General features: G+C 37.5%; 1 protein-coding gene across 1 annotated transcript in view; it reads left to right on the forward strand.

Annotated features, from left to right (window-relative positions):
* The first annotated feature begins 711 nt into the window (after positions 1-711).
* PIR121 (transcription activator) overlaps positions 712-27,685 on the forward strand; it is a 93,973-nt gene continuing 66,999 nt past the window's right edge. Inside the window, exons 1-7 of the mRNA XM_039022792.2 lie at positions 712-954; positions 1,166-1,238; positions 2,451-2,515; positions 6,733-6,810; positions 19,903-20,022; positions 20,096-20,166; positions 20,301-20,393. Of these exons, the coding sequence (XP_038878720.1) occupies positions 901-954; positions 1,166-1,238; positions 2,451-2,515; positions 6,733-6,810; positions 19,903-20,022; positions 20,096-20,166; positions 20,301-20,393 (554 nt within the window). The 5' untranslated portion in view covers positions 712-900. The remainder of the gene's footprint in view (positions 955-1,165; positions 1,239-2,450; positions 2,516-6,732; positions 6,811-19,902; positions 20,023-20,095; positions 20,167-20,300; positions 20,394-27,685) is intronic.

Consider the following 27,685-nt stretch of genomic DNA (forward strand, 5'->3'; position numbering starts at 1 on the left):
TCTAGGTGGATTTTTGTGTCAAGTACCCATGACAAATAATTATTGTCGTTAATATCAAAGATGATAATTTTTAATTATGTGAGATTTGTCATGGCAGCACTATCATAAAATATTGTATTTATGTTAGAAATTTAATTGATATTGAACATGCAAAATAACATTAAATTTATTAATTATAACGAAGAGGAAAAATCCGACATACCTTTAGGACCTACCTTTAGAAGAAAACGACAGGAGTTCGTGTTATGAAAATTGAGGAGCACAACGGGAATACATATATGAAAAATATAATATAATAATAATAAATAAATAAAAACTAAAATTATAAAATAAAATAATTAAAATATATAATAACCAAAATCATAAAATTGGATAATATGGAAATTGGTGGAATTGGAATTCTCACCAATGTTGGTGTGTTCTTAAGATCCACCAAATGTCAGTATTTATAGGCAAAGTGACAAGTGCATGTGGAATTACATGGACAACAAACATGAATGGTAACACATGACTTTGAGACACTAAGTAATGGACCTCCATTTTCTATTATAATATTCATAATACTAACAACACATTTTTATTTTAAAAATTTAGTAAAAAATTCAACCATTTTAAAAATTGGGTAAAAAATTCAACCATTATACTTAAAATGCAAATTATTATAAAAAATCTAATTGAAATAGATTTAATTTTCGACGACTACATCAAGCACAATTTCCATTTCTGCCTACCGCACTCACTCAACTGAAATTTTGGAGTAAAAACAAAGAAACCAACAGCGAAACGAGACGAAGAAGAAAGTGAGTTTACCGAAGCAGAACGGTTTCGACCGAGATTCTATGCTATACATATGATCTTAAACGCGACCGCTTTCTAGATCTCTCTTTGTTTTACTCCTTAATGGCTGTTCCCGTCGAAGAAGCCATTGCTGCGTTGTCCACATTCTCCCTTGAGGTAATGCTTCACCACTTTCAGAAACCACCATTTGTTTATTTTTGGCGGTCATTTGACTTTCGATGCTCTACTAATCCATTTCGTGAGACTTATTTCAGTTGTTTAGCTTTAAATTTAGTATGTTTTGGTCAGAAATGAGAATTCTGTCATGGGTTTTACTTCTGAACTTTGAATGCTTGCATTTCTTAGTTTCCGACTTCAATTGATGTAGGATGATCAGCCAGAGTTGCAAGGACCGGGTGTTTGGGTGTCAACTGAGAGAGGCGCAACTGAGAGTCCAATAGGTATCCATTTTCTAGAGTTGTATATGGACATTGAGCATCTAGATTTAGTACGGCTATGATTTTCGCATTGACAAGAATTCCTACTTTTGAATTGAACTTTTTCTATTCTTCAAATGCGGGACGATTGTTTTAGAAACTTTTTAGTCGAACAGAATAGAGGATTTATGCCGATGGTATTTTCAATGACAATTACTAAGTATGGATTGAGAGTAAAGCTGGAATCAACGAAATATCAGAATCAATGAAACTCAAAGGGAGAACTTGCTCGTCTATTGACTCTATCTCGAACTAAGACAATGAAATTTGGAAAACCGACATTAGGAACCATTTATTGTAGACGAATCTTGAAACTGGGTCTGGGGCAGGGCATTCTTAACATTGTGAGAGATGGATGATCTAGACAACAATGGACATGAATAATAGAAACAAACCCAGAACACAATAACTTTTGGTACTCGATGATCAAAAGTATAAAGTCCTCCATATTCATGTCCTCTCCCAATATTCTTCCTCATGTCATAATCTTGAAGCAATCAATAGTCTGTATAGATTGAGATATAAAAATTAAGGCCACGAGTGAGTCTACTAACAAATATCAAGTTAAAAGAGAATTGAAGTAAATGTACAACACATGAAGAGGAAAGAGATGAGGGGTGAGGTTTACTATGCCAAATCCAAGAACATTATATTTTGATTCATTTGCTAAAGTAACATTGGCAAGGGATTGTAGGTGATAAAAGGGTGGAAATAAATTGGAATTACCTGTCATATAATCAGTAGCACTAGAGTCTCTGAATCATTAGGTAGATGAAGAAAAAAGACAACAATTTATGTTACTTGAATCAACAATCATTGTAATAGGCGTACACAGATGATGAAGATGCTTTTGATGATTTTAATACTGTTGAAATTTATCAAACTCGACTACAAAATTAACAAATGACTTCTTAGATGAACCATGGATGGATGAAGTCCTCGATTGAGCCACATTAGATATTATTGTTACTCGTAATGATCCACAAAGCTCACACTTTTAGTTAATTTTTAATTTTTGTGATTTTTTTTATTCGAGTTTACAGTTAGAAGATCTCTCATTCTCCTTTTGTTCTAAATATTCATTTTTTATAATATGTTTTGTGTTTTTCTGTAAAGGCATTTCTGAATATAAGATGATTCATTATTTGCATAACTGATATAGAATAATTGTTGTAGAGTATAGCGATGTTTCCGCGTATCGCCTATCCCTAGCAGAAGACACCAAAGCTCTCAATCAGTTGGTATGCTGGTTTACTATCCATGTCAAGTATTTAAAGTTTATTCTTTTATCTAAGAACAAAAATTACTTTCTTTTATCTATGAACAAAAACTTTTATGTGGAGCTTTTCATTTATTGAGGAGAGTTATTCTGATTCTTTGGTTCCCATGGATGGCCTTTCCAAGAGGCCTTTATTTTGGTTTTGTTAGTCAAGTGCTTGTGGAGGATGTCCTAGAATATTTAAGCGAGTCTCAAGCGTTTAAGAAGTCTCATTCATTGCTATGTGAACATTCACATGCAAATTTAATTCAAGCTTCAGTGGATGATGGAGATGAAGTTTTAAATGAGACCTTTCTCAGTGGTTGTAACTTTGTTTTAGAAAATCTGCTTACTGATTATCAAAATTATAGAGAAGATGAAAACTTCTTTGGAGATGGTTTTTGTTCTTTGATTGATGATGAGCAATCCGATCTGTAGGAATCCTCTTCCTTCGGTTCATCCCTCTTTTAAGCTATTGTTTTGGACCCAATGCCTTCTTCAGGTCTCTTAAGCCAAGTTCATCGTTCTGCTTTCATTCTCCTTTTGCTAAAGGAGTTCTATTTCAATTTGATGCAGAATCCGGGTTTTTTTATTTTTATTTTTTAATCTTTTTAAATTTTTAAATTTTTTTACTTTATCTTTATATATATATACACACACGCACGCACGCACACACATATAATTTGTCTTAAAAAAATTATCATGGGATAAAGCCTAAACGACTAAAACATTAGTTCTGATTTTCTGAGGGGTTCTAGTGGCAACTTCCTGTTTTTCGGCTGCCAATTCATTTTATAGTTGGAGTTCCCTTTTGATAGCTTCGATGGTGGTCTTTCTGCTTTTGGTTGTTTCTTTTCTTCAGTTTGGTGGTCTCTCTGCTTTCGTTTTTTCCTTCATTTTGGTGGTCTTTCTGCTTTCGGTTGTTTTTTTCCTTCGGTTTGGTGATATTTCTGCCTTTGTTTTTTTTTTTTTTTCCTTCAGTTTGATGGTTTTTCATTGGACATTCTTTGGGGTTGTTGGTTGGCTATGGTGCTTGGTTGCTTGTTCCCTGCGGCTGTGGCTATCCTTGTGGATATTTTTTCTTTCATTTTTTGGGGTCTTTGTTTGCTTGGGCCCTTTTGTTCTTGGAGAGCCTGTTTTGCTTTCTTTTGAGATTTCGCCAGTGTTTGTTGTTTTGGTTGGCTAGGTATTTTGTTCTTTTGACTCCCCATAAAGTTTGTATCCTTGAGCTTTTTATATTTTTTCATCAATTGAATTTGCTTCTTGTTCAAAAGATTATTTTCTTTTTTCTTTTCATATTTTAAAATATGAAACAAAAGTTAAAACTTGATAATTTATAACACAATAGCCTTTTTCTTTTCTATGAACATTCAGTGGCTCTTTGATTTCATGAGTTTTCTTCTGAGATTATTGTGTTTGATTCTCCACGGGGCACTTTGTTCTTCATTGTTTATTTGGTTTATTGTAATTTTGGGAGTTCCTTTCTTTTTGGTTTGTTTGCATGAAGATACAGCCACTGTTAGACAGGAGATGGTCGATTGTTGTGCTTAGGTTGTACCACTACTTGACAATAAATTTTGGAATAGACATACATGTTGAGGGTTTAGTCATTTTGGACGAGATGGGTGCAATCATACCATCATAATGCACCAGATCCCATCTTTTTGGCCGAGAGAGAACATTGGATCAAATTACATCTGGGTTTTGACTCCCGAGAGCAGTTTGATCTTTCCATCTATGCAATATTCCTTGTCCCAAAAGTAAAAGAAAAAAAAAAAACTTACAAATAAACAAATGGCAGCTTATAAAAGTATTGGCATCTTAAAAGGTATGCTCGATTCTCTATCCTTTCTACTCCTCTTCCTCACCTTCCTCCAGCTAGCCTCCCCTTTGAAGTGGTTTGAGTTTGCTAATGATGAGCTTCTGCAGCAGCCCCTTTGGAGGTTTAAAAAACAAGCTAGGGATTCTTCAGTCTCCAACTCTTCTGACCAAATTCAAGTCATGCTCTGGGTGGTGGTTTTATTTTATTTTATTTTTGTGTGTGTGGATAAGAAACATTTATTGATTTAATGAAAGAGGGGAAACCCCAAAAGCCAAAAGGCAATCACAAGAAGCACTTCCAATTGGAGACTAAATAAGACAGGCTAAAAAGATTAAAAGGTTGGTTATCCTTGCACCCACAAAAAGCAATAGAAATGCCAAAATATTAAAAATACTGTTTGAGCATGGCAGAGAACCAACCAAAAGCCGTCAAGACGATATGCTAAAAATGGGAAGCAAAAGGGCAATCACAAAAAGGTGATCTTAAGATTCACAATTACACCGACACATAGAACACCAAGAAGGCGAGAGAGACATATAAGGCATATGACACTGAAGACGATCGTCAATCAACAGTATTAATCGCGCCCAAAGGAAAATTTTAATCTTCTTGGGATGGAAATCTTTCCAAATAACAAAATTAAGGTCTCGTATTGGGGCTTAGCCTCCCCAATCAAAACATCAAGGAGGGATTTAACAGAGAAGGACAAAGAGGCGTCCAATGACGAGGACCAAGAATCAGGTAAGGAGCACAACCTGATTGATGATAAAATATGGGACAAAGAAGCCATTCAACAGTCTCCAAATCATTAAGGTTGCAGCGAAGACACAAATTCCAAGCCTCTGTTTTAGCAGCCCAAGCATTTGCCACTGAAAAATCAGGTTGAAGTGCAAGATGAAATAAATGAGGAAAAACATTGCAAAGGATTCCACATTCCAACCAAGGGACCTATTACCAACATGAATCCGAATGCGAGAGACAATCAAATCAATAGTTAGAGAAATAAAATGCCAAGAAACCTAGTAGATCCACCCTGAACAACAGGCCAGACACCAAGAGATGGGTAGTACTTTGCCACAATAAATGTCTTTCAGATTTCTGTTAAGCTCCATTATGCTTGTTTCAATTTGGCTCGGCTCAAATTTTCTTTTTGGTGTTCCCTTTACAAGAATTTTAATGGTTTTCAATGCTTTCATCTTTCTTTTGTAATTGTTTGTTTTGACTTTCGGTTTTTCAGTTCTATTTATCTATTTATTTCTTGGTTTGTCTACTCTTTGTTCTATGTATCATTGTATTTTGAGTATTACTCTCTTTTCATTCCCTTGATGAAAACTGTCGTATCCTTTTCAAAAAAAAGTTCATATGGATTTGACTTGCTTCAATAGAAATATTAAATTCGTTTTAGGAAATGTCCAACTTGTCTTGTCTCTCAGAGGGTAAATTTAAGATATGGGATAGAGCATGCCACTTCTTTATTATTATTTTTTTTATTTTATTATTTTTGGGATAAGAATCAAGAATTTGTATTAATCACAAAAAGAACAACCTAATAGCTGGGAGAAAAAAAACCCCACCCAAGGATTTACAAAAATGCTTTGCATTCTAAAGATATAATTATAAGACTATAATTACAAAATAATTTCTTGTGGTTTGAAGTTGAACAACACCAAGAAGCCACATAATGTAACATTAACCCAAAAAGGTGATTCTTTTCAAATGAGCCAAAGGAGAGTCTAGTTGTACAATACTAAAAAATCATAGTTTTTCCCCCAAAATCTTTTACTCCTCAAATATTGGTCATCGAATCTGTCTTAAGAGGTAAGCACATCGAGAGGCTAAACTCCTTCAACATCCTGTTCTACATTCTATTAAAAAATGGGCAATGAAGAAGGAGATAATTTAGGAACTCCTAACTCCTCAAGGACAAGCTACTACACATTGAGGGGGAGGGAGCACTACTTCCAAAATCAGAACATATATACATGCATGCATGCATACATAGATAGATAGATACATACATATATATATATATTTCTGGATAAGAAACCGAGCATATAAATTCAAATGACTTTGTCTTTCTAGCTTAGTCCTTATGTCATTGCTTTTGTATTTTTCTTGTATTTTTGTTTTTATTACCTTTTGTTTCCTTGTATTTTGAGGATTAGCCTCTTTTCATTTCTTCAGTGAAGTTTAGTTTAAAGAAAAAAAAAAGATAAGACGCCAAGCATTTTTTTTTTTGGGAAAATGAAACGAGTCTCTTCAAGCATATTGGAACAATCTTTACATTGAATCGAGTAACTTCTTGTTGACGATATGTCTTAATCTATTTAAGATGTTTCCAATCAAGCTGTTTGCTGATATTACTTACTCATTTGCAGAATGCTCTTATTCATGAGGGTAAAGAGATGGCATCGGTGCTTTATACATATCGAAGCTGTGTTAAAGCACTTCCACAGGTTAAAATGCTTTATGAAAGTATTTGATACTGCCTATTGCACATGTAATCTTATTACTACAGTTCATGGATTTGATTTTCTTGATAGGGAACATCTTTATTTGTAAGCATCATGGAACAAAAACTCGATCATATTATGTGAAGATGTGTAGAGTTCACCGGTCCATATGTATGTGATAAGTTAATATCTGTATGGCATTGGTAATGTGTTATTGCAGAAAACTTGTAGGCTAGGTAACATTTTTTTCTTCTTCTTTCTACAAGTGTAACAACCTTTTTTTCTTTTATAAGAACAACTGCTTTCATTGAGAAAGAAAATGGAAGAATACAGCGGCGATAAAAAACAAGCACACCAAAGAAAAACCCCAACGAAAGGAAGGGGTTCCAGCTAAGTAAAATGTTACCAATAGAATAGTTACATAACAACTTCAAACCCAAAGCCCAAAGGGACACATGAAATCTCACCAAAGACCACACCTCACAAGGTTCCCTGTCCCTCCCTCCAAACACTCTATCATTCCTTTCCCCCCAAATATCCCAAACAACCGACACCCCAGCAAGCCACAAAAAATGGCTTCTCTTTCAGAAAGGTGGATGGAGAAGGAACTCCTCGATCATCATACGAATGTCTCCCTGACCAGCAATGCTCACATCGAACTCCTGCAAAAAGAAACTCCATATAGTCCTCGCATACTGGCAGTCCCAAAGGATATGATCCAGATCTTCTTCCATCTTCCGACAAAGGATACAACAGAAAGGTCCCACCAGTGAAGTTCTTCTCCTAACAAGCCTATCGAAAGTGTTTACACGACCAAGCAAGACTTAACAAATAAAGAACCTGACTTTCTTAGGTATCTTAATCCTCCAAATCACTTTGAACACACACCTCTAAGGGAGAGGGATCCAATAACATCCTGAAGAAAGACTTACAAGAAAATCCCTCATTAGGATTCAAACTCCAAGTACGAACATCCCATCTCCCCTCCCTAAATATGCACCCTTCTAGAAGAGAAAGAAGAGAGGCAACCTCCACTGTTTCCCTATTGGACAAATGACGGCGAAACCCAAAAGAAAAAGACACAGAGTTCTCATACCAAATCAAGAAATCTGAGACTGTTCGGTTTTTAAAGGCAGATAAATGATAAAGATGCGGAAAGACAGAAGAGAGAGCAATTTCCCCCACCCACTAGTCTTCCCAAAAGTACGTTTCCTTACCATCCCCCACAACACACCAAACAAAAAGAGAACAAGTAGGAAGCTCGATCGAAATATCTTTCCAAGGATTCTGATGTGTGCCGTTAACCCCTTTCTCCACCTAATCAAAAGGATGGTTACCGTGCTTGCTCACAATGATCCTACGCCATAAAGCCTCGGGCTCAAGGGCGAAGCGCCAAAACCACTTAGCCAACAGAGCTCTATTGCGAGTCCTTAAATTACCAATCTCCAAACCCCCCTGATGCACAGGATGCCCAATCGCCTCCTAGCTCACCAAGTGAGAACCCTTCCCTTCATCCACACCTTCCCAAAACAAGTCCCTCATTAATTTTTTTAAGCCCTTGCAAATTGAACTAGGTGCTCGGAAAAGGGAAAAGTAATACACAAGAATACCACTTAACACCGATCTGATCAACATTAACCTACCTGCTTTGGAGAAGAAACTTTTCTTCCATGTAGAAAGCCTCTTTCGGATCTTCTCAGTAATGGGATCCCAAAACGACATAGCCCTCGGATTACCTCCCGGGGGAGTCCAAGGTAAGAAGAGGGAAAAAAACCAACCTCACACCCGAACTCTCCATCTTCTCCTGGTCATTGTTAATCCCCAGAATTTGACACTTGCTCCTGTTAATTTTATGACCAGACATGGCTTCAAAGAATTCCACCAAATGATTAAGGATTAAGAAGGAATCTTCTTTCTCGGAGCAGAACAGAATCGTGTCATCCCCAAATTGGAGGTGCAATAAGGCCACTTCATTAGACCCAACCTTAAAAGGCTCTATGATGTTTCCTTCCACCCCCTTAAAAACAATTCTTGACATCAATCATATTTGTATTGTTTTTGTTTTTGGATGAGACAACAACTTTCATTGTGAATGAATGAAAGAATACAATGACATAGAAAAAGAAAAGCCCCCCTAAAAAGGAAGACCTTTAAAGGAATGCAGCTGCAGTTGTTGTTGTTGGTTTTTTCTTTTTTCTTTTCCCCTCCATCCTCTGGTTGCGCTACTGCGGGAAAAGGGCTGCAATTGTTCAAAATAGAATCTATAGAATAATTAAAAATTCTCTTCAAAACCAAAGTTCAAAGAGAAACATGAAATCTAACAAGGGAAAAACATCTAAAGGTTCCCTCTCCAAACCTCTAAACACTATTATTCCACTCTCCAAAGATCCCATAATCTAGCCCACGCATCAGGAAGCCATAAAAATTAGTCCTTTTCATGAAAAAGTAGATGAGGGAGAAGCTCTTATATCATATCTGTTAGAAGATAGAAAATAGAGAACACTAGGTTTACGTGGAAAACCCTAGAACAGGGAGAAAAAACCATGATAGAGAGTCTCTTTTATTATTTTTTAACACACTATGGAAATTACAATAGAAGTCAGATTTATAGGCTCTAGCAAGCCCTAAAATAAAAAAGGAAATAAACCTAGGGTAAAGTAAAATACTAAAATACCCTTAGGGCTATAAACTATCAATAAAACCCTTTATTTCCAACATTCCCCTTCAAGTTGCGGCGTAGATGTCAATCAGACCCAACTTACTAACACATGAATAAAAACTTTGCCAGAGTAACCCTTTGGTGAGAAAATCAACAACTTGTTGACTAGATGGAATATACGAAATACAGATACTGCAATTGTCTAGTTTCTCTTTTATAAAGTGCTTGTCAATCTCCACATGTTTCGTTCTATCACGTTGTACAGGATTATTGTCTATGCTTATAGCTGATTTATTATCACAATTGAACTTCATAGGTAGAACACTGTTTTGGTGTAGATCAAACAAAACTTTCTTCAACCAGATTTATTCACAGATTCCCAAACTCATAGCTCTGTATTCAGCTTCAACACTGCTTTTAGCAACAACACTTTGCTTCTTACTTCTCCAAGTAACTAGGTTACCCCTCACAAAAGTACAATATCCAGAGGTAGACTTTCTGTCAATAACCGATCCTGCCCAATCAGAGTCAGTATAAGCCTCAATGCATTTTCTGTCAATTTTTCTAAACATCAAACCTTTACTTGGTGAGCTTTTCAAATATCTCAGAATCCGATTCACAGCTTCCATATGTTCTTTGTAGGTTGTTTGCCTAAACTGACTAACAACACTGACAACATAGGAAATATCTGGTCTAGTGATAAGTAAATCAGCTTTCCTACTAGATGCTAATACCTCTCTTTATCAATAGAAACTTTGTCAATAGAATCTCCTCATTTCGCATTGAATTCAATAGGAATGTCAGTAGGTCTACATCCAGTCATACTTGTTTCTTTTAACAGGTCAAGAGTGTATTTCCGTTGTGAGACAACGATCCCTTCCCTTGATCTTGCCACGTCCATTCCAAGGAAATACTTTAGATTCCCTAGATCTTTGATGTCAAACTCATAAGCCATTTTCTTTTTCAGCGTGGTGATCTTAGCAGCATCATCTCTTGACAGGACAATATCATCAACACACACAATTAGAACAACAATTTTCCTAGATACTGACAACGTGTGATCAGAGTGTCCTTGAGTGAAACCTTGGGACTTAACAAAGGTAGTAAATCTATCGAACCACGCTCTCGAGGACTGTTTCAAGCCATACAAAGACTTCCTGAGTTTACAAACCTGATGATCAAACTGAGCTTCAAAACTTGGGGGGCTCATATACATCGGACCCGAACCGTGTTTAACGTCGCTATAGGGGAGAAAGTCTCAGAATAATCTATCCCATAAGTTTGAGTAAACCCTTTTGCTACAAATCTGGCCTTGTATCTGTCTAGAGTTCCATCTGATTTGTACTTCAGAGTGAACATCCACTTGCACCCAACTGTTTTATGCCTTTTAGGAAGAGCAACAAGGTCCCACATATTATTCTTTTCAAGAGCTCTCATTTCTTCAATGAAGACAGTCTTCCACTCAGGAATTTCCATAGTCATATGTATGTTTTTCGGTATTGTTACTGTATCCAGGCTGGCAATGAACGCCCCTGAACCCAAAAGACAGATTACTGTAAGACATACAACTATACATGGGGTACTTGGTGTAGGATCCGATGCCCTTTCTCAATGCAATGGGTATGTTAAGAGAGAGATCATAACTTTTTAGTTTGTCTGATTCCTCATATGTAATGGGATTTTGATTACATTTTCCAACTTGATGAAGAATCTCATCCTCTTGTGTTTCTGTTGAATTCTCATCACTGCTTGCAACCTTGTTATTTTTTGGAACTAACATATCATTCCTGTCATTCTCAGCCAAATCAACAAAATCCCTCTTAAGATTAGTTTCCCGACCTTGTTTGGAATAGCTCTCAACCCAAATGATCAGTTTTGAATCATCGAGATCATCACACTTCTTGGTCTATCACTTTCAAAAGACTCTTAAAAGAAGAAGAGATTATAGAATTTCAGAATTTGCTGATTACTATTTCCAAGAAAGAGATAAAGGATTGCCAAGATACACGTCCTTGGTCTCTTGTACCGAGTGATTCTTTCTCAGTAAAATCATTGGTCAAACATCTTTCTTTGGCTTCCCCGCTTGATAATTGCCTACAGAAAGCTTTAGGAAGTCCAACTGTCCTCAGAGAGTGAGTATTACAGTTTGGATCATGTTGTTTGGGGCACTTAATTGTTCTTTTGTTTTACAATGGAAGCTGTCTTATCACTGTTTATCTCCTAATTGATGTGTTCTATGCAAAACAGAAGGGGAAGATCTACAACATTTTTTCTTTGACTGTGCCTATGCTAACTGTTGGAGAGCTCTTTTTGAATGCTTTAATATTTCTTGGGTTTTCGATAATGAATTCAAGAATAATGTGTAGCAGATTCTTATGGGGCCAATCTTTAAGAAAACTGCAAATATGTTGTGGATTAATGCAGTAAAAGCTTTGCTCATTGAACTTTGGTTTGAAAGAAATCAAAAAGTGTTCCAAGACAAGGAAACTCCTTGGTTTGCTCGTTTTGAAGCTGCTAGGCTTTATGCTTTATTGTGGTGCTCTCTTTCTAAAACCTTTGCTGCTTACTCATTACAAGAAATAAGCTTAAATTGGAGGGCTTCATACAAGAAGATTGACAGAAGTTTGAAGTCTTTGGATTCAGATTTACAGCGTATTGTGATCTTGTTCTAGAATGTTTGTTCTTCTTCTTTGGTATTTTGTTGTAGAAGTTTTGGTTGAAAGCTGTCTTTTTGTATCTTAATTGATTCATTGTAAGGTCTATTATAGCATCGAACAATTTTTTCATTGAGTTTAGTTTGTAGGATATGATGAGGGCACTAAGGGGGTGTCAACCTAGTTAAGATGTCCGGATGCGCTTCCCGATCCTTAGATTTTACGTTTTATGCTCTTTGTACATACCTCTTGTACTTTGAGCATTAGTCTCATTTAATTATATAAATAAAAAGACTTGTTTCCTTTTCCAAAAAAAAAAATAAAAAAATTCTCAGCCAAATCAACAATATCATCCTCGACACACAAGTTAGTATTACCAGGGCCAGTAGTAGCTTGAGTTTGCATTGGTTCAGATTCATGGACCGGAACTGACGGAGTAGTAGGGGACACCATTTCCTTTATGAGATTCTCCCTGTAGTAGGTTATCCAAGGGGCTTGTTTAGTGGGTAGAACGGTGTCATGGGCACTCAGGATGGGTTCGTGAAGGAGTTTAGGAAGGTCAGCAGGGACTGAAGATGTGGACCAATTAGTCTCTTCATTAGTACTCTCCCCCTGAAGATGACTAATGGGAAAGAATGGTTTATCCTCAAGGAACGTTACATCCATGGAGATGAAATATTTCCAGGAAGAAGGGTGGAAACATTTATAACCTCGCTGGTGAAGGGGATACCCAACGAAGACACATTTATGAGCACGAGGGGCAAATTTATTTTGGTTAGGGCCATGACTATGGACAAAGGCAGTGCACCCAAAAACTCGAAGAGGAACATCAGGCATAAGCTGCTTGGTAGGGTATGACTCCTTGAGGCATTCAAGAGGGGTTTGGTGTTGGAGGACACAGGAAGGTATTCGATTAATAAGATGAGTTGCAGTCAAAACTACATCCCCCCATAAGTAAGATGGAAGTGAAGTAGATAGCATGAGAGATCATGCAATCTCAAGAAGGTGACGATTTTTTCTTTTAGCCACCTCATTCTGTTGAGGTGTATAGGCACACAAGCTTTGGTGGACAATGCCTTTAGAAGACAGAAAATCAGATTTTTCCTTTTAGCCACCCCATTTGTGTTCAAAGTTTGTTTGTGATTTTGCGTTTGACTATTCAGTGGTGCTTGTGGAAATTGAAGAAGTAATTTGGAGTGGGATCCTCTCCTCTCTCCTCTCTCCCCTCTCCCCTTCCCTCCCTCTGGCACCCTATTCCGACCTAACTCCCCACCCTCTCTCCATCTCCGACCAAGCTTTGCCTATTCCCTCCAACCTCAACCCTCACCTGCGACCCTCGGCTCATCTATCTCTCATGGCTCATCCATCGACCCTCTCCTCCAAGCCTAACTTAGCCGTCGAAGTCATCAGCTGTAAAATTAAGGACAACCACTTCTGTGCCCTCATCCAAGCTGGTTCAGTAATCATTGAAGATGTGGAAGCCAAATAGCAAATTTCCTTGTCAAAATCGCAGCTACTTTGGTTTGTGGAGAACATCTCGACCCTTTCAAAACTTCCAACATCTAGCTTCTTTGTCAAAAGCGGGCAAGATGCTTCTGGTGTAACCAAGATTTCTAAAATCAGAATCTACTCAAACTGGTTTTTAAGATGTGTAGTGGGCCTGCAGTTGGAGGACGGTTCTTCATTCACATTCCATTAGGAACTCTTAATTCAGATTGGTATTCCTTCTTTACCTTGTTAAATGATGCTTTGTCCCTCTTTGAAGTTGAACAGATGACAAAAAACCCTCGCTCAGTCCCAATCTTCTATGCAAACATAGTAAGGGGAAGAATGATTAAGCCTATTTTTCCAGAAAAACAAAGTCCCCTGCCCCTTCAGAACACCAAAAAACAGAGCAAATCTAATTTTTGGGTTCAAAAACATCATGATGTCCTCAAAGAAGATTTCAGTAAATTGTGGGTAGTCAGCCGTTTTTGTGAATTCAATGAATGGAAGGAAGTTTCAGAGGTACTAAGACAGTGGTCTAAGTCTAAAATTCTCATCACTCCTCTTTCAACTGAATCATCCCTTTTAAAGCTGGAAAAGGGAATTTGGAAGACTTGATTGAACATCCAGGTGTGTGGCAAATAAAGGTAGTTAAAGGATATGGAGGTTGGATTTCTATTAAAAATCTACCATTAGAATTTTGGTGCAAGCAAATATTTGAAGCAATTGGTGCTTATTTTGGTGGATTAGAAGAAATTGCCATAGAAACTTTAAACCTCTTAAATGTGGCAGAAGCTAGAATTCAAGTTAAGAAAAATTTATGTGGGTTTATACCAGCAACTTTAGAAATTTCAGATGAAAACAGGGGAAGCATCTTTCTTCATTTTGGTGATATTGAATTTTTAAACCCTCCAAAGAAGGCCAAGAGGTTTTTAATGAAAAGAATCTCTCAAATCCGATAGACAAGGCTAGATTTAATCAAGTATTGATTGATGAAGGATTATATGATTCAAATGAGGCTGAGTAATGGTCCTTCCTCAAGATAGCAGTCAATCACTTGAACTTTTCCAGAAATCCCCTGTTTTCAAAGGGAATTTTGTCCCAAACGGCGATGAAAGATGTTAAACAACCGGAAAAGGAGAGTCAAGAAACTTCCCCATTTAAAAAGTTGACTTCGGTGACTTTTCAGATAGATGGAGGAGTAGTCAGCCCGTCGGAATCTATTATTGGTGAAGATCAATCTGGACTTTTCCCTAACCGGTTTAGTGTGAACAATAAGAAAGAGAAAGAAGTGGAGTCATTAAGAGGAGAGGAGTATCATTTATTGAAGAGAGAAGCTATAATAAATCCAATTCATTCCAAAGGAAGTCCAACGGTTTCTACACTACCAATGGCCCCTTTAATCTCCTCTCTCGGAATACCAACGGCCTCCAATTCAAATTTATCCTTCGAGGAAGTCCAACAGTCTATTTCATTAAAGGAAGAAGATTTTTTATTAATGGACAAACAAAAAGTCCATCTAAAGGATGCAGCCCCTCCGTGTGATGATTTTTTGGTTTCCAAGCCATCAGTTGATCTTCCTGCCCATACAGAAGGCCAATCGTCACTTTCTGCCTTTCCCTTTCACACCTACGAACCATTGAGAAAAGATTCATTAGGTGGCTTTTCCTCTCCCCCTACCTTACCTGGAATTAATCCAAAAAATACAAGCAAGGTTTCCATCTTAAAACCTTTTCGAAAACACTTCATAAGGAAGAAAACTTCCTTCCAAAACGGTTGGACTTCCCTGTTGAATGTAGACATTTTAGAAAACTGTTGCATCAAGGTTCAATTACCTTCCGACTCCTCTTCCAGGTCAGTATCTTATCCCTCTCATCCTTGCTCCTTCTCCTTCCAAGATTTCAAAGTCCTAGACTCACAAGTAGCCTTTATAAAAGGCTTATCCGATCCCCCAACGGAATTTTTCAAAGGCTATGACTCAGATGAAGACTCCCTACTCAGCATTAGCAGTGAGGAGAATGGCAGCCTAGTCCATGACTTCCTCCAAGAAGAAGAGTACCTTGATTATGAGCAGCAACAAGACTTGCACTGTTTGTTCCAACCTGAAGAAAATCTCAACACAGTTAGTTTCATCAATTCTTGCATTAAGCCCATCGAAAAAGAAGATATTCCCAGCAACCTGATTACATTGGTAGAGGATAGTGGATTGATTTTGGGTTAATTACAAGAACTCAATATGAAAATCATTTCATGGAATACTGGAGGTTTGAATGATGCCTCCAAAAGATTGGCAGTAAGAAGAAATGTCAGAAAAGTCAATCCGGACTTGGTCATGATCCAAGAAACCAAGAAAAAGTCTTTTGACATCAGATTCATAGAAGAAATTTGGAGTTCCAAAGATAGACGGTGGGAGTATGTGGAAGCACAAGGTCATTCAGGAGGCTTGTTAACCATGTGGGATGAAAGTAAGATCACTATGACAGAAGTTCTTAAGGAAGGCTACTCTTTATCAATTACATGCATTACATTATGCAAGAAGACAGCTGGGTCACAAATGTTTATGGTACTACGGATTACAAAGAAAGAAAGCACATTTGGCCGGAATTATATTCACTTTCAGGGTATTATTGTGAGTCTTGGTGCATTGGAGGAGATTTCAACATCACTAGAAGGATTCAAGAAAGAATCCAACGGGGAGATTAACAAAAGGGATGAAGAAGTTTAATAAATTTATTGATTCAGCAAAATTATTGGAAATCCCCCTTGGAAATGGCCAATTTACTTGGTCAAGAGAAGGTCCTCCAGCTTCTTCTTCACTTCTTGATAGATTTCTGGTATCAAATACTTGGGATGATATCTTTGCAAATACTGGAGTAGTAAGACTGGCAAGAACATGTTCAGACCATTTTCCAATCCTTCTTGAAGCCGGATCTTTTGAATGGGGGCCATCTCCCTTCAGATTTTGTAACAGTTGGTTATCCATAGTAGAAAACTGTAAAATTGTTAAAGACACTTTGTCAGTGGATGTTCAGCAAGGTTGGGCTGGATTTGTCATCTCCATGAAGTTAAGAAAAGTTAAAACAGCCCTTAAAACTTGGCATGTAGAGTTTGAGAAAGCAAGAAAATCAAATGAGGAAGTATTATTAAGAAAATTAAAGGAAATTGATCAACAAGTAGAAGCTTATGGCTTAAAAGATTCAAACAGAAGTTTGAGAAATGTGTTGTTGGCTGAATTTTTTTCCATTATAGAACAGATGAAAGAAATCTAAGACAAAAAAGTAAGCTGAATTGGCTAAATTTAGGGGATGAAAATACAAAATTCTTTCATAGATTTTTGGATGCAAAAAAAGAAGAAATCTGATTTCTGAGCTCATAAATGATCAAGGAGTAGCAACCAATTCTTTCAAAGAGATTGAAGACCTCATCTTAGATTTCTACTCCACTTTATATACCAAGTTTCCAGGTCAAAGAATAGTGCCTTTCAACCTGAAATGGTCCAAAGTTTCTACTGCTGATAATGCAAAGTTGACAGCAAGGTTCTCTTTAGTAGAGATCAAATCTGCCCTAAATCTGTTAGGTAAAAACAAGGCCCCTGGACCGGATGGTTTTACAGCTGAATTCCTTCTCAAATTTTGGGATTTCTTCAAGGATAAATATCTAGAACTTTTTGAAGATTTCTACAATAATGGAGAGTTAAATTCATGCATAAAAGAAAACTTCATCAGCCTTATTCAGAAGAAAAAGGATGCTACTCGGGTATGTGATTTCAGGCCAATAAGCCTAACCATTCCAAGGGAAAAAAAGGGTGGATTCTAAAACTTGATTTAGAAAAGGCCTTCAACAGGGTGGATTGGGAGTTTCTTGAAAAAATTCTGGTCGAGAAGAATTTTGACTCAAGATGGATTATGTGGATGATGGGTTGTATTTCTAACACAAAATTCTCAATCTTTATAAATGGAAGACTTTGTGGCAGAATTCAAGCTTCAAGAGGAATAAGGCAAGGTGACCCTCTTTCTCCTTTCTTATTTTTACTAATCAGTGAAGTCCTAAATGCATTACTTTCCCAGTTTCAAGAAAAAGGCAAGTTTGAAGGTTTTATTGTTGGCAAAGACATAATTCATGTTTCTATTTTACAATTTGCGGATGATACTCTAATTTTCTGCCAAGATGACAAAGAAAAACTCAGCAACCTAAAGAAAATACTGAATTATTTGAGTGGTGTTCGGGGCTGAAGGTTAATTGGGAAAAATCAGCTTTATGTGGCATCAATATAGACCATTTCAAGTTACAATCAGAAGTAGCCCTCCTAAATTGCAAGGCTGTTCACCTCCCATTTATGTACCTTGGCCTTTCTCTAGGGGGATACCCTAAACAATTAGCTTTTTGGCAACCAGTGATCGACAAAGTCCAAAGCAAACTGGACAAATGGAAGAGATACAATCTTTCAAGAGGAGGTCGCGCCACCCTATGTAAGTCAGTTCTTTCTCATATACCAACTTACTATATGTCACTTTTTCAAATGCCAGAAAAGATGATTCAATCTCTAGAAAGAACAATGAGGGATTTTTTTTGGGAAGGGCATTTCGAAAGCAAAATAAATCATCTGGTTAAATGGAGCATAGCTTCATGGTCCCAAGAAGATGGTGGACTCGGCATTGGGTGCTTGAAAATCAGAAATCAGGGCCTTCTAGCAAAATGGGGGTGGAGGTTTTTCTTTGAGGTCAACTCACTTTGGAGGAAAGTTATTATAAGCATTCATGGAAGAAGTAAGTTTGGTTGGCATACCAATGGTAAATTTTCCAGCAGCCTTAGAAGCCTATGGATTAATATTTCAAGATTTTGGTTAAAAGTGGATTCCTTGGCAGCCTTCAAGGTTGGTAATGGTGAAAGAATAAGCTTTTGGAGAGATCCTTGGTTGGATTTGGTTCCTCTAAAAATCTCATTCCCTAATCTTTTCTCTATCTCCACCAAGTTATATGGATTGAAGAAATTACTAGCAAGCGAGGTTTCTCTATTGAACTGGTGATTACAATGGGGAAAGAGCCGCCTTTGTATTCCCATAGCTATGATGCCGTCAATATCATTTATGAAGGCCAACCACCCACATACGAGGAAGCTTTCTTTAAGAAGAGAGAGATGAATACCATGATAAAGGAGATGGACCCATGGATTGAAGCTAGCCATGATTCATTTAATGAACAAACTATCTCTATTGCTGTGAACCAGTCATCAACATTGCCCGGTATCCCTAATGTCGTAGATTGAAGCCAACCATGGTTCATTTTGTTCCTTATTATGTATCATCATTTGTTGAACATTTGACTCTTTTCATTATTTCAATATTGGGATATGATGAGGGAGCTATGGACGTGCCAACCTAATTGAGATATTCGGGTGCGTTGCTGATCCTCTTGTCTTCTAAAATGGATTTTATGGAGTTTCGTCTCAAAGTGAAACAAAATCAAATGGGCTTCCTTCTAGTAAAGGTGGTGCTTACTTCTTCGTATTCCTCGGAGGTATTTGTATGGATTGACCTGTTTTTCATTGCAGAACACCACTTGGGGTCATGGTTAGAATCCATGGCTTTTCGAGCAAAAACTCGACAAAGAATGGCATGAAGAATAAGGCTTTTTCAAATTTTTCTGAAGGCAGTGTTCTCGCTTAGAAGCCGTACCATTGTGAGTCATAATATACAGAGCAACCCGTCCTATCTAGTCCACTTATTGTCCTTTTTTTTTTTTATGAAAACAACTTTTATTGAGAAAAAAAACAAAAGAATACATGGGCATACAAAAAATCAAACCCACCAAAAGAGAGCTTCCTCTACAAGAAGGGGCTCCAACTATGTAACAAAATGCCTATAGGATAATTACAAAAATCCTTCAAAATCGAAGCCCAAAGAGAAACATGAAAACGAACGAGGGACCAAACATCTGAAGGTTCTCTATCCACACTCCTAAACACTCTCCTATTTCATTCATCCTATAAAACCTGTAAGACCGCCCCCACCCCAACACACCATAAAAAACAATCCTTCCTCCCAAAAGGCTGATTCCTCAATCATAACACTGATGTCTCTATGCTGAGCGATCATCAAACCAAACGTCTGGAAGAAAGAATCTTGCAAACTCACAGTGCCAAAGAATATGGTCCAGGCTTCTGCGTATATATCCTCTGAGTTAGATTTTGTTTTCTTAAATTCTTGTCATACTAAATTTTCTTGTAACCGTTTCCTATGTTCAATAAGAAAATAATTTCTCCAAAAACTTTGCTTATTGGTTTAAAATTTTTTGGCAGCTACCCGAATCTATGAAGCAAAGTCAAGCTGACCTATATTTGGAAACGTATCAAGTTTTGGATTTGGAAATGAGTCGTCTACGTGAAATTCAAAGATGGCAAGCATCAGCCGCATCGAAGGTATTGCATTTAGTGAATTGTTCCATTATTATTAATTTAAATTACCCATTTATGTAGGCTATCTTTTATGCAGCTTGCTGCTGATATGCAACGTTTCTCGAGGCCGGAGAGGCGCATCAATGGCCCCACAGTTACTCATCTCTGGTGTGTTATGTCAACTTTGAACTCAAGCTCCTCTAACATATAATTACACTATCACTTATCCCCTAATGTTGGGAAATTTTAATTTTATGTCAATTTCAATATTTCTAAATTCTAACTAAACTTTTTCACCTTAGGTCAATGCTGAAATTGCTTGATGTCTTAGTTCAACTTGATCATCTTAAAAATGCCAAGGCAAGCATACCCAACGATTTCTCTTGGTATAAAAGGTATGAAAACATTTTCTTTTGTCTTTATGATTTAGCGAATGAGGGGTTTTTTTTTTTCTTTCTTTTTTTCTTCCTTTTCTTGCCTTCTAAATAGGCCATTGGGATGTAAATGGGAAGCTCGATTGTTTTTTTTGGAAAGGAAACATAACTTTTCATTGATGAAATGAAAAAGGGGTTATTTTTTATTATTTATTTATTTATTATTATAATTATAATTATTATTTTCTTATTTTTTAAATGGAAACGAGCCTCATTCATTGAATTAGTGAATAGAGACTAATGCTCAAAGTACAATATAGGGATACAATGATAAAAAAGAACCTAAAGATCAAGAGGTGCACCCAGGCATCTCAACTAGGTTGATCCCCTTAGCACCAACACCATATCCAAGAACTACAAAACGTAAACATGGCTAAATAGAAGATCAACACTCCCACTGGAAGTGACATACAAAGGACAAAGTATTAATGTGCCAAAGTTCCAAATTGGAAAAATACAACATGCTATTGGACAAAAGCAATGTTGTTGAGGTGACCCCGGGCGCACGCCTAAGGCGACAGGCGAGGTGCCCAAGAGCCTTTGCGCCTCTTGTGATGTCTAGGTGAGGCTCTTAAAAGAGGCGATCACCATTTGATGCCTTTTGGCGCCTCGGTGCGCCTTCACCTTTGTGATGGGCGAGCGCCAAATTATATTTTATTTATTATTATTTAAAAAAAACTATTTGATCCACAACCCATGAAGCCCATGTTAAGGAAGATTTCAATTACTTAACCACAAGAACCACCGCTTTGATTTCTTCCTTTGTGCTTCTTTCTTCTCCTTCATCGAATGGTCACTCTTGACTCTTCTACTTCACGATTTTGCTTCTTCTCCAAGGCTTCTCTCTAAAAGGCATCACCTTCTGCCAACAGCTTCATCGAATCATCAAGTTCTTTTTGCAGTTGCTTCGAGTTCAAGAGCGGTGTGGTCTTGTGGGTTCCGTGTTCCTTTTTGATACTGATTTTCTAAGTTGTGTAAAGGTACATGAATTTATTATGTTCCTTTTTTTATTAGTCGATTTCCTGAGGCTTGAGAAGTTTTTAAATAAAAAAAGGTCATGTCGGTTAGTGGAGTTAAGGGGGTTTGGGTGGATCAAGATTTTTCTTTTAGTTTTGAACTGTTTTCTAATAACTTATAACCACCTAAATTTTTGCATAATATTTATTCAGTTGGTGGGTGAGGGATGTTATATATTTTTACCCTCAATGTGTTCATATTATATTTTATATATATTTTTTTTGAAAAGGAAACAGTCTTTATTAATCAGTAAAATTTAGTACAAGAGATGAGTACTTTGTGAATAAAGGCTAAAACAAAGAACCAAACAAAAAACCAAAGGATCAGTAGGTGCACCTGGACATCTCAACTAGGTTGACACCCCCTTAGCACCCTCATCATATCCACCAAAGATGAAAAGCCGACAAAGGCTAACAAAAGAGTATTCTAATGAGACAATACAAGGAAAAACTTCACAAATTGAAGTTGCAAAGAACTAAGCTACAAAGACCTATAGTACATCAAGGAAATTAGGACAGTTAAGAATACTAAGAAAAGAAAAGCTGCTGTCACTATCACCGATCTTCAGTTAATCTTCCATATGAAAGAACGTCTTGCCAATTTAAGCTTATGTCTTGCAAAGAATAGGCTTCAAAGCATTTAGAAAGGGAGCACCAAAGAGAGACGTTGAGTTTTGCCCGCCTCAAAACGAGCAAATCAAGGAGTTTCCTTCCCATTGAACACTCTTTGGTTTCTTTTTTTTTTTTGGAAAAAGAAACAATTCATTGATATAAGAGAATATCGAGCAAAAGCCCAAGGTACAAGAGGATTATACAATGAGTTAAATAACAACCGAATACCAAACGGGTTAGCTAGCACACCCGAGCATCTCAACTAGGTTGACACCTCCTTAGCGCCCTCATCATATCCAAAGATAAACTAAGACTAGCTTAAAAGAAAAGCAGAAAGCATTACACTCCCCAAAAGGAACAAACATCGGGGCTAATACTTAAATAAACAGACTGAAAAATCAATGAAAATCTAAGAAAACCGCTGGATGCTGAAGAGACTAAAACCCATCACTTGGGAGGGAGGCAAACACCCTCCAATTGAGATTGAATTATGATAAACTATAGGCATTAAAGTGCTTGGATAGGATACACCAAGAAGAAGCTAGCCGACGGGCTGATTCGAATCGATCTTGACAGCCAAGAGCCTTATCAAGGAATACCCTTTGATTTCTTTCAAACCAAAGATCAACCAACAGAGCCTTGACTGCATTCAACCACAATAAACTGCTGGATTTGTGTAGATTTATACCAACTAAAAGCTGCAGCAAGTTGCCCTTAAAGTCATTACTCATAACCCATGAAATGTTGAAGAAGGACAGCAACTTATTCCAACACCAAGCTGAATATGAACAAACAAAGAAAAGGTGGAGGGAGTCTTCTGACCAATTTAGGCACATAGGGCATATTGAAGGAGAGATATAGCTGGCGGCCAGCTTGCTTTGCAACACCGAGGCTACATTCAATTGACCACAAAGCATTATCCAGACTAGAATGTTAATTCTTCTCGGGCTGCAAGTCTTCCATAGGGCCGAGTAGAGAGTTTTATCCATTAGGGAGGAGTGGGAAAGGTGTACTCTAAGTGAATTGACCGTAAAGAGTCCCGAGGCTGAAATAGACCATACCTTACTATCAACAACTTCTGAAACTTTCCTTGTTGCAATGACTCCAAGCAAATCTTGAAAAGAGATGATATCCTCTTCTTTAAGCAATCGACGAAAGGTGATTGATCAAGCAGCCAAACTATTGTCCCAATGGTCGGCAACCAAGCCATTTGGAAACAAGGAGATTCGGAAGAGATTTGGAAATAAGGAACTGAAAGGAGTCACTCCCACCCAAGGGTCCATCCAAAATGCAATTTTGCTGCCATTTCCAAGTTTGAAAGTGGCCAACGATTCAACTTTTAGCCAAGACTTAGAAATACTGATCCATGGGCTTCTCAAACTTCTACCCCCTTTACCTGCCGTGTGCCAATTAAAAGGATCCGTGCCATGAATGCTTCTGATAACTTGCCCCCAAAATGAGCCTTCCTCTTTGAAAAATCTCTCGCCCCATTTAGCAAGTTGTGCTAAATTCATAGTTTTAAATCCATCAAGGCTGAAGCCTCCATCTGTCATTGGTTTTTGTACCAAAGCCCACTTCACCAAATGATTTAGCTTACTGCCATTGTGCCCTTCCCAGAAGAAGTTCCTCGTGATTTTCTCCAATTTTGAAGCAACTCCATCCGGCAATATAAATATGGACATAAAGTGCGTTTGGAGGTTAGACAAAATTGACTTGCATAATGTGACCCTACCACCTCTAGAGAGATTGAAACGCTTCCATTTGTCCAATTTGGCTTGAAAGCTGTCCAAAACTGGTTGCCAAAAAGACAGTTTTTTCGGGTATCCACCTAAAGGCAGCCCAAGGTAAAGGATTGGAAGCTGATCTGCCTTACAATTTAATGAAGCAGCCGTGGATAACAATTCATTTTCATCCACATTTATACCGTAAAGGGCAGATTTATCCCAGTTTACCTTCTGCCTTGAGCACCATTCGAAAAACTCCACCGTTTGCTTTAGTTTTGCAAGCATGTTGCTGTCATACTTGCAAAACAAAAGCGTATAGTCCGCAAATTGAAGGATGGAGATCTGAATTTTATCTTTGCCAACCACAAAACCTTCATATAGACCGGCTTGAATGATCTTGGTCACCAAAGCACTTAAAACTTCACTTACAAGAAGGAAAAGGAAAGGTGAAAGGGGATCACCTTGCCTAATGCCTCTTGTGGCAGCCACTCTTCCCCTTGGTTTACCATTGATGAAAACTGAAAACATTGGATTTTTAACACAACCCATAATCCAATCTATCCATTTCTGACCAAAGTTTTTGCTTCTCAACACCTTTTCTAGGAAATCCCAATCAACACGGTCGAAGGCCTTTTCCAAGTCAAGTTTGAGAATCCACCCTTTCTTCTTTTTCACTCTATACTCTTCTACGGCTTTGTTAGCAATGAGGATGGGGTCTAAAATTTGCCTTCTTTCAATAAAGGCACTTTGGGAAGAAGCTATAATGCTAGGCATTACCAATTTTAATCTTTCAACCAGCACCTTTGCAACAACCTTATATATCATTGATGTTAAGCTAATTGGCCTGAAATCACTAACTTTGACTGCTATTTTATTCTTTTGAATAAGACAAATGAAGTTTTCCTTTATGCATGCATTAAGCTTACCATTCTTATAGAAATCTTCAAAGGTGGATTGCAGATTTTCCTTGATCAGGTGCCAAAATTTCAGCAGAAACTCCACTGTGAATCCATCGGGTCCGGGTTTTTTACATTTTCCAAGTTTCCTTACAGCAGCCTTGATTTCTTCAAGTGAAAACTTGATTTGTAAGCTTGCATTCTGAGTTGAGTTGATACAAGACCAATCAAGGTTCAAGGGAAGATGCCTTAAACCCGGGGACTTAAGGAAGATGTTGCTGTAAGCATTCAGGATTAAATGTTCAATCTCTTGAAAAGAAGTTGTTGGCACCCCTTGATCATCTACTAATTCAACAATAAAATTTCTTCTCTTCTTTGCAGCTAAGTACTTATGGAAAAAACTTGTGTTTTTCATCTCCCAACTTTAACCAATTCAACTTACTTTTCTGAATTAGATTAATTTCTTCCAATCTGTAAAGAGACATTAAATCTGACTTCAAAGTGAATCTAAGTGCCAATTCACTACTAGTAAGGGTACAACAGTCGGCAAGAGCATCCCATTTTTCTATTTCTTTTAACAATCCCTCTTCTTTCCTTCTTTGATCTTCTTGGAATTTAGAGTGCCATTCCTTTACTGCTGCCTTTACACATTTCAGTTTCTGATTAAGGGCAAAACCAGCCCACCCTTGAATTTTACTGTTTGACCAAACTGATTCGATGATTTTGACACACTCCTTATTAAACAACCGGCTGTTACAAAATCTAAAAGGGGAATGACCCAGCTTCTAGCAAAATTGGAAAGTGATCTGAGAAGGATTTGACTTGTCTATTAGCTCTATAATTTTCAAACAACTCGTCCCAAGTTTTGGAGATGAGAAATCGATCTAAAAGAGATCTTGAAGCTGAAACACTTTCCCTAGACCAAGTGAAGCTGCCATTTCCCAACCGTATCTCCAAAAGATCGGCTTGGTCTATGAAGTTGTTAAACTTCCTCATTCCTTTAGTGCTTCTGCTCAAAGGATATTTTTCATGCGCCCATCTTGTGATATTGAAGTCTCCCCCGATATACCATGCTTCTACACAATAATATGAAAGAGATAGAAGTTCTGGCCACATGAATTTTCTTTCTTTGTAATCGTTTGGTCCATAGACATTAGTGATCCAACAAGTCTTATTGCAAGCAGTGATGCACTTTACTGATAATGAATACCCCCCTTTCAAAGTTTCAACCACAGAGATAAAATTCTTATCCCATAAAGTCAATAGTCCACCTGAATAACCAAAAGATTCCACAAATTCCCATCCTATATCTTTAGAACTCCACAAGGTTTTGATGAAGCTCAATTCAAAGCTATCTTTCTTTGATTCTTGAATTAGAACTACTGCTGGATTAATTTTCTTTAGAAAATGCTTGAGAGCTAACCTTTTATTAACATCTTTCAGGCGTTTAGTATTCCACGACACAATTCTCATAATTCAGGCTTAAAGGAAGGGTTATAGCCTCAACTACTAGTCGATAATCCAAGATGAGATGACAATCTGTGACAATTGAGGTTAGGTGAGCTGGGAGGTCACTTGGAATGGCTGGAAAAACTGAGCCAACTGCCTCTGAAAGGTTGTCATCCTCTGTCTGAAACAGGGGATTCAAGTCTGGAACTATAGGGTCTTCTTTTCTTTTTTCTTCTGAAAAACCATATGATCTTGCCCAATCCTCTTCTTCACTACTCATGCTGAAGGGCGAATCAAGGAGGACATCCCCTTTGTCTATTGAGAACTCCCTCGAATTGGTTGTGGAACCTCTCAGAAAGGTATGCTCTGAATTAGGTAGAGAAAAAACAGAGTGTTCAAAGGGAGTAGGGAGAGGAGGAGGGGAGGATGACCTGGAGCTTTGAGAAAGGTATGCTTTGAGTTAGGTAGAGAAAAAACATAGTGTTCAAAGATCGAAACTCTCAAGATTTGAAAATCGAAGTTCTGAAGATTTGAAGACCGGAACCCTCAAGTTCTGAATAACTGAAGGCCGAAGCTCTTCAAACTCTAAAGCTGTGAAGATCAAAGTTTTTCAAGCCCTCAAGCCTTTTGTTTTGTTTCATAAATTCAAGTTCTCATGCTCTAAAGATTGAAAATCCCAAGCCCTCAAGTTCTGAAGACTTAAGCTCCCAAGTTCTCAAGCTCAAAAGACGGAAGCTTCCAAGCTCTAAAGAACTGAAGATTGAAGCTCTCAAGCTCTGAGGTTCTGAATGCCAAAGTTCTTAATCTTTGAAGCTCTGAAGAACTGAAAACCAAGACTCTCAAGTTTTGAAGAACTCAACACTGAAGCTCCCGAGCTTTAAAGATCTAAAGATCGAAGGCTTAGGAGGCTAAAACTCCCCTCCAAGTTCCTAAAGACTTAAGGCTGAAGCTCCAAGAAGATTTGGAAGACTTCAATTTCTTGTAACATTCGAGAGAAAGGCATCAAAGGAACGTGTACTTGAGATTCTACTCACTTATACTAAAAATCAATACAAATACAAAGTTCAAATTCAACGAATTAAATTTCTTCAAAATCTCGTTGAACAGATGTATTCATGATTATTGTTTTTGTATTTGGTGCAAGAAGGATATCTTTTTTGTTGAGGATACGAGTAATAAAGCTACCTCGTCGCATGCATCTCCCATTTGTGTTGGCTTGAACTCTCTTTGGTAGATTTACTACAGAATCCTATGCATTGGTTCTTCTACTAGAAAGTTCATGATGATTTGGGGACCATTTGCCTGGCTGAGTTTAAAGCTTTCAATGATTGATGTCTTGAATGTGCTGTTTGGCCTTGGAGAAAGAGATTCTTAGAGCCCTGTGAAAGTCTAAAAGCCCAAAGGGAATTAATGTTTTCTTATGGACTATGTTAAAGGATTGCCTTAGTTCTTCAGATATTTTGCAGAAGAAAATTCCCAGAAAATGCATCAAGCCTGCAATCTGTTGGGCCAATTTGCTTGAGATCTTAAATCTACATTGGGTCTTCTCCAATATT

Source organism: Benincasa hispida, chromosome 2, assembly GCF_027475165.1.
Source record: "Benincasa hispida cultivar pf3 chromosome 2, pf3_genome.v1.1, whole genome shotgun sequence".
Taxonomy (NCBI): domain Eukaryota; kingdom Viridiplantae; phylum Streptophyta; class Magnoliopsida; order Cucurbitales; family Cucurbitaceae; genus Benincasa; species Benincasa hispida.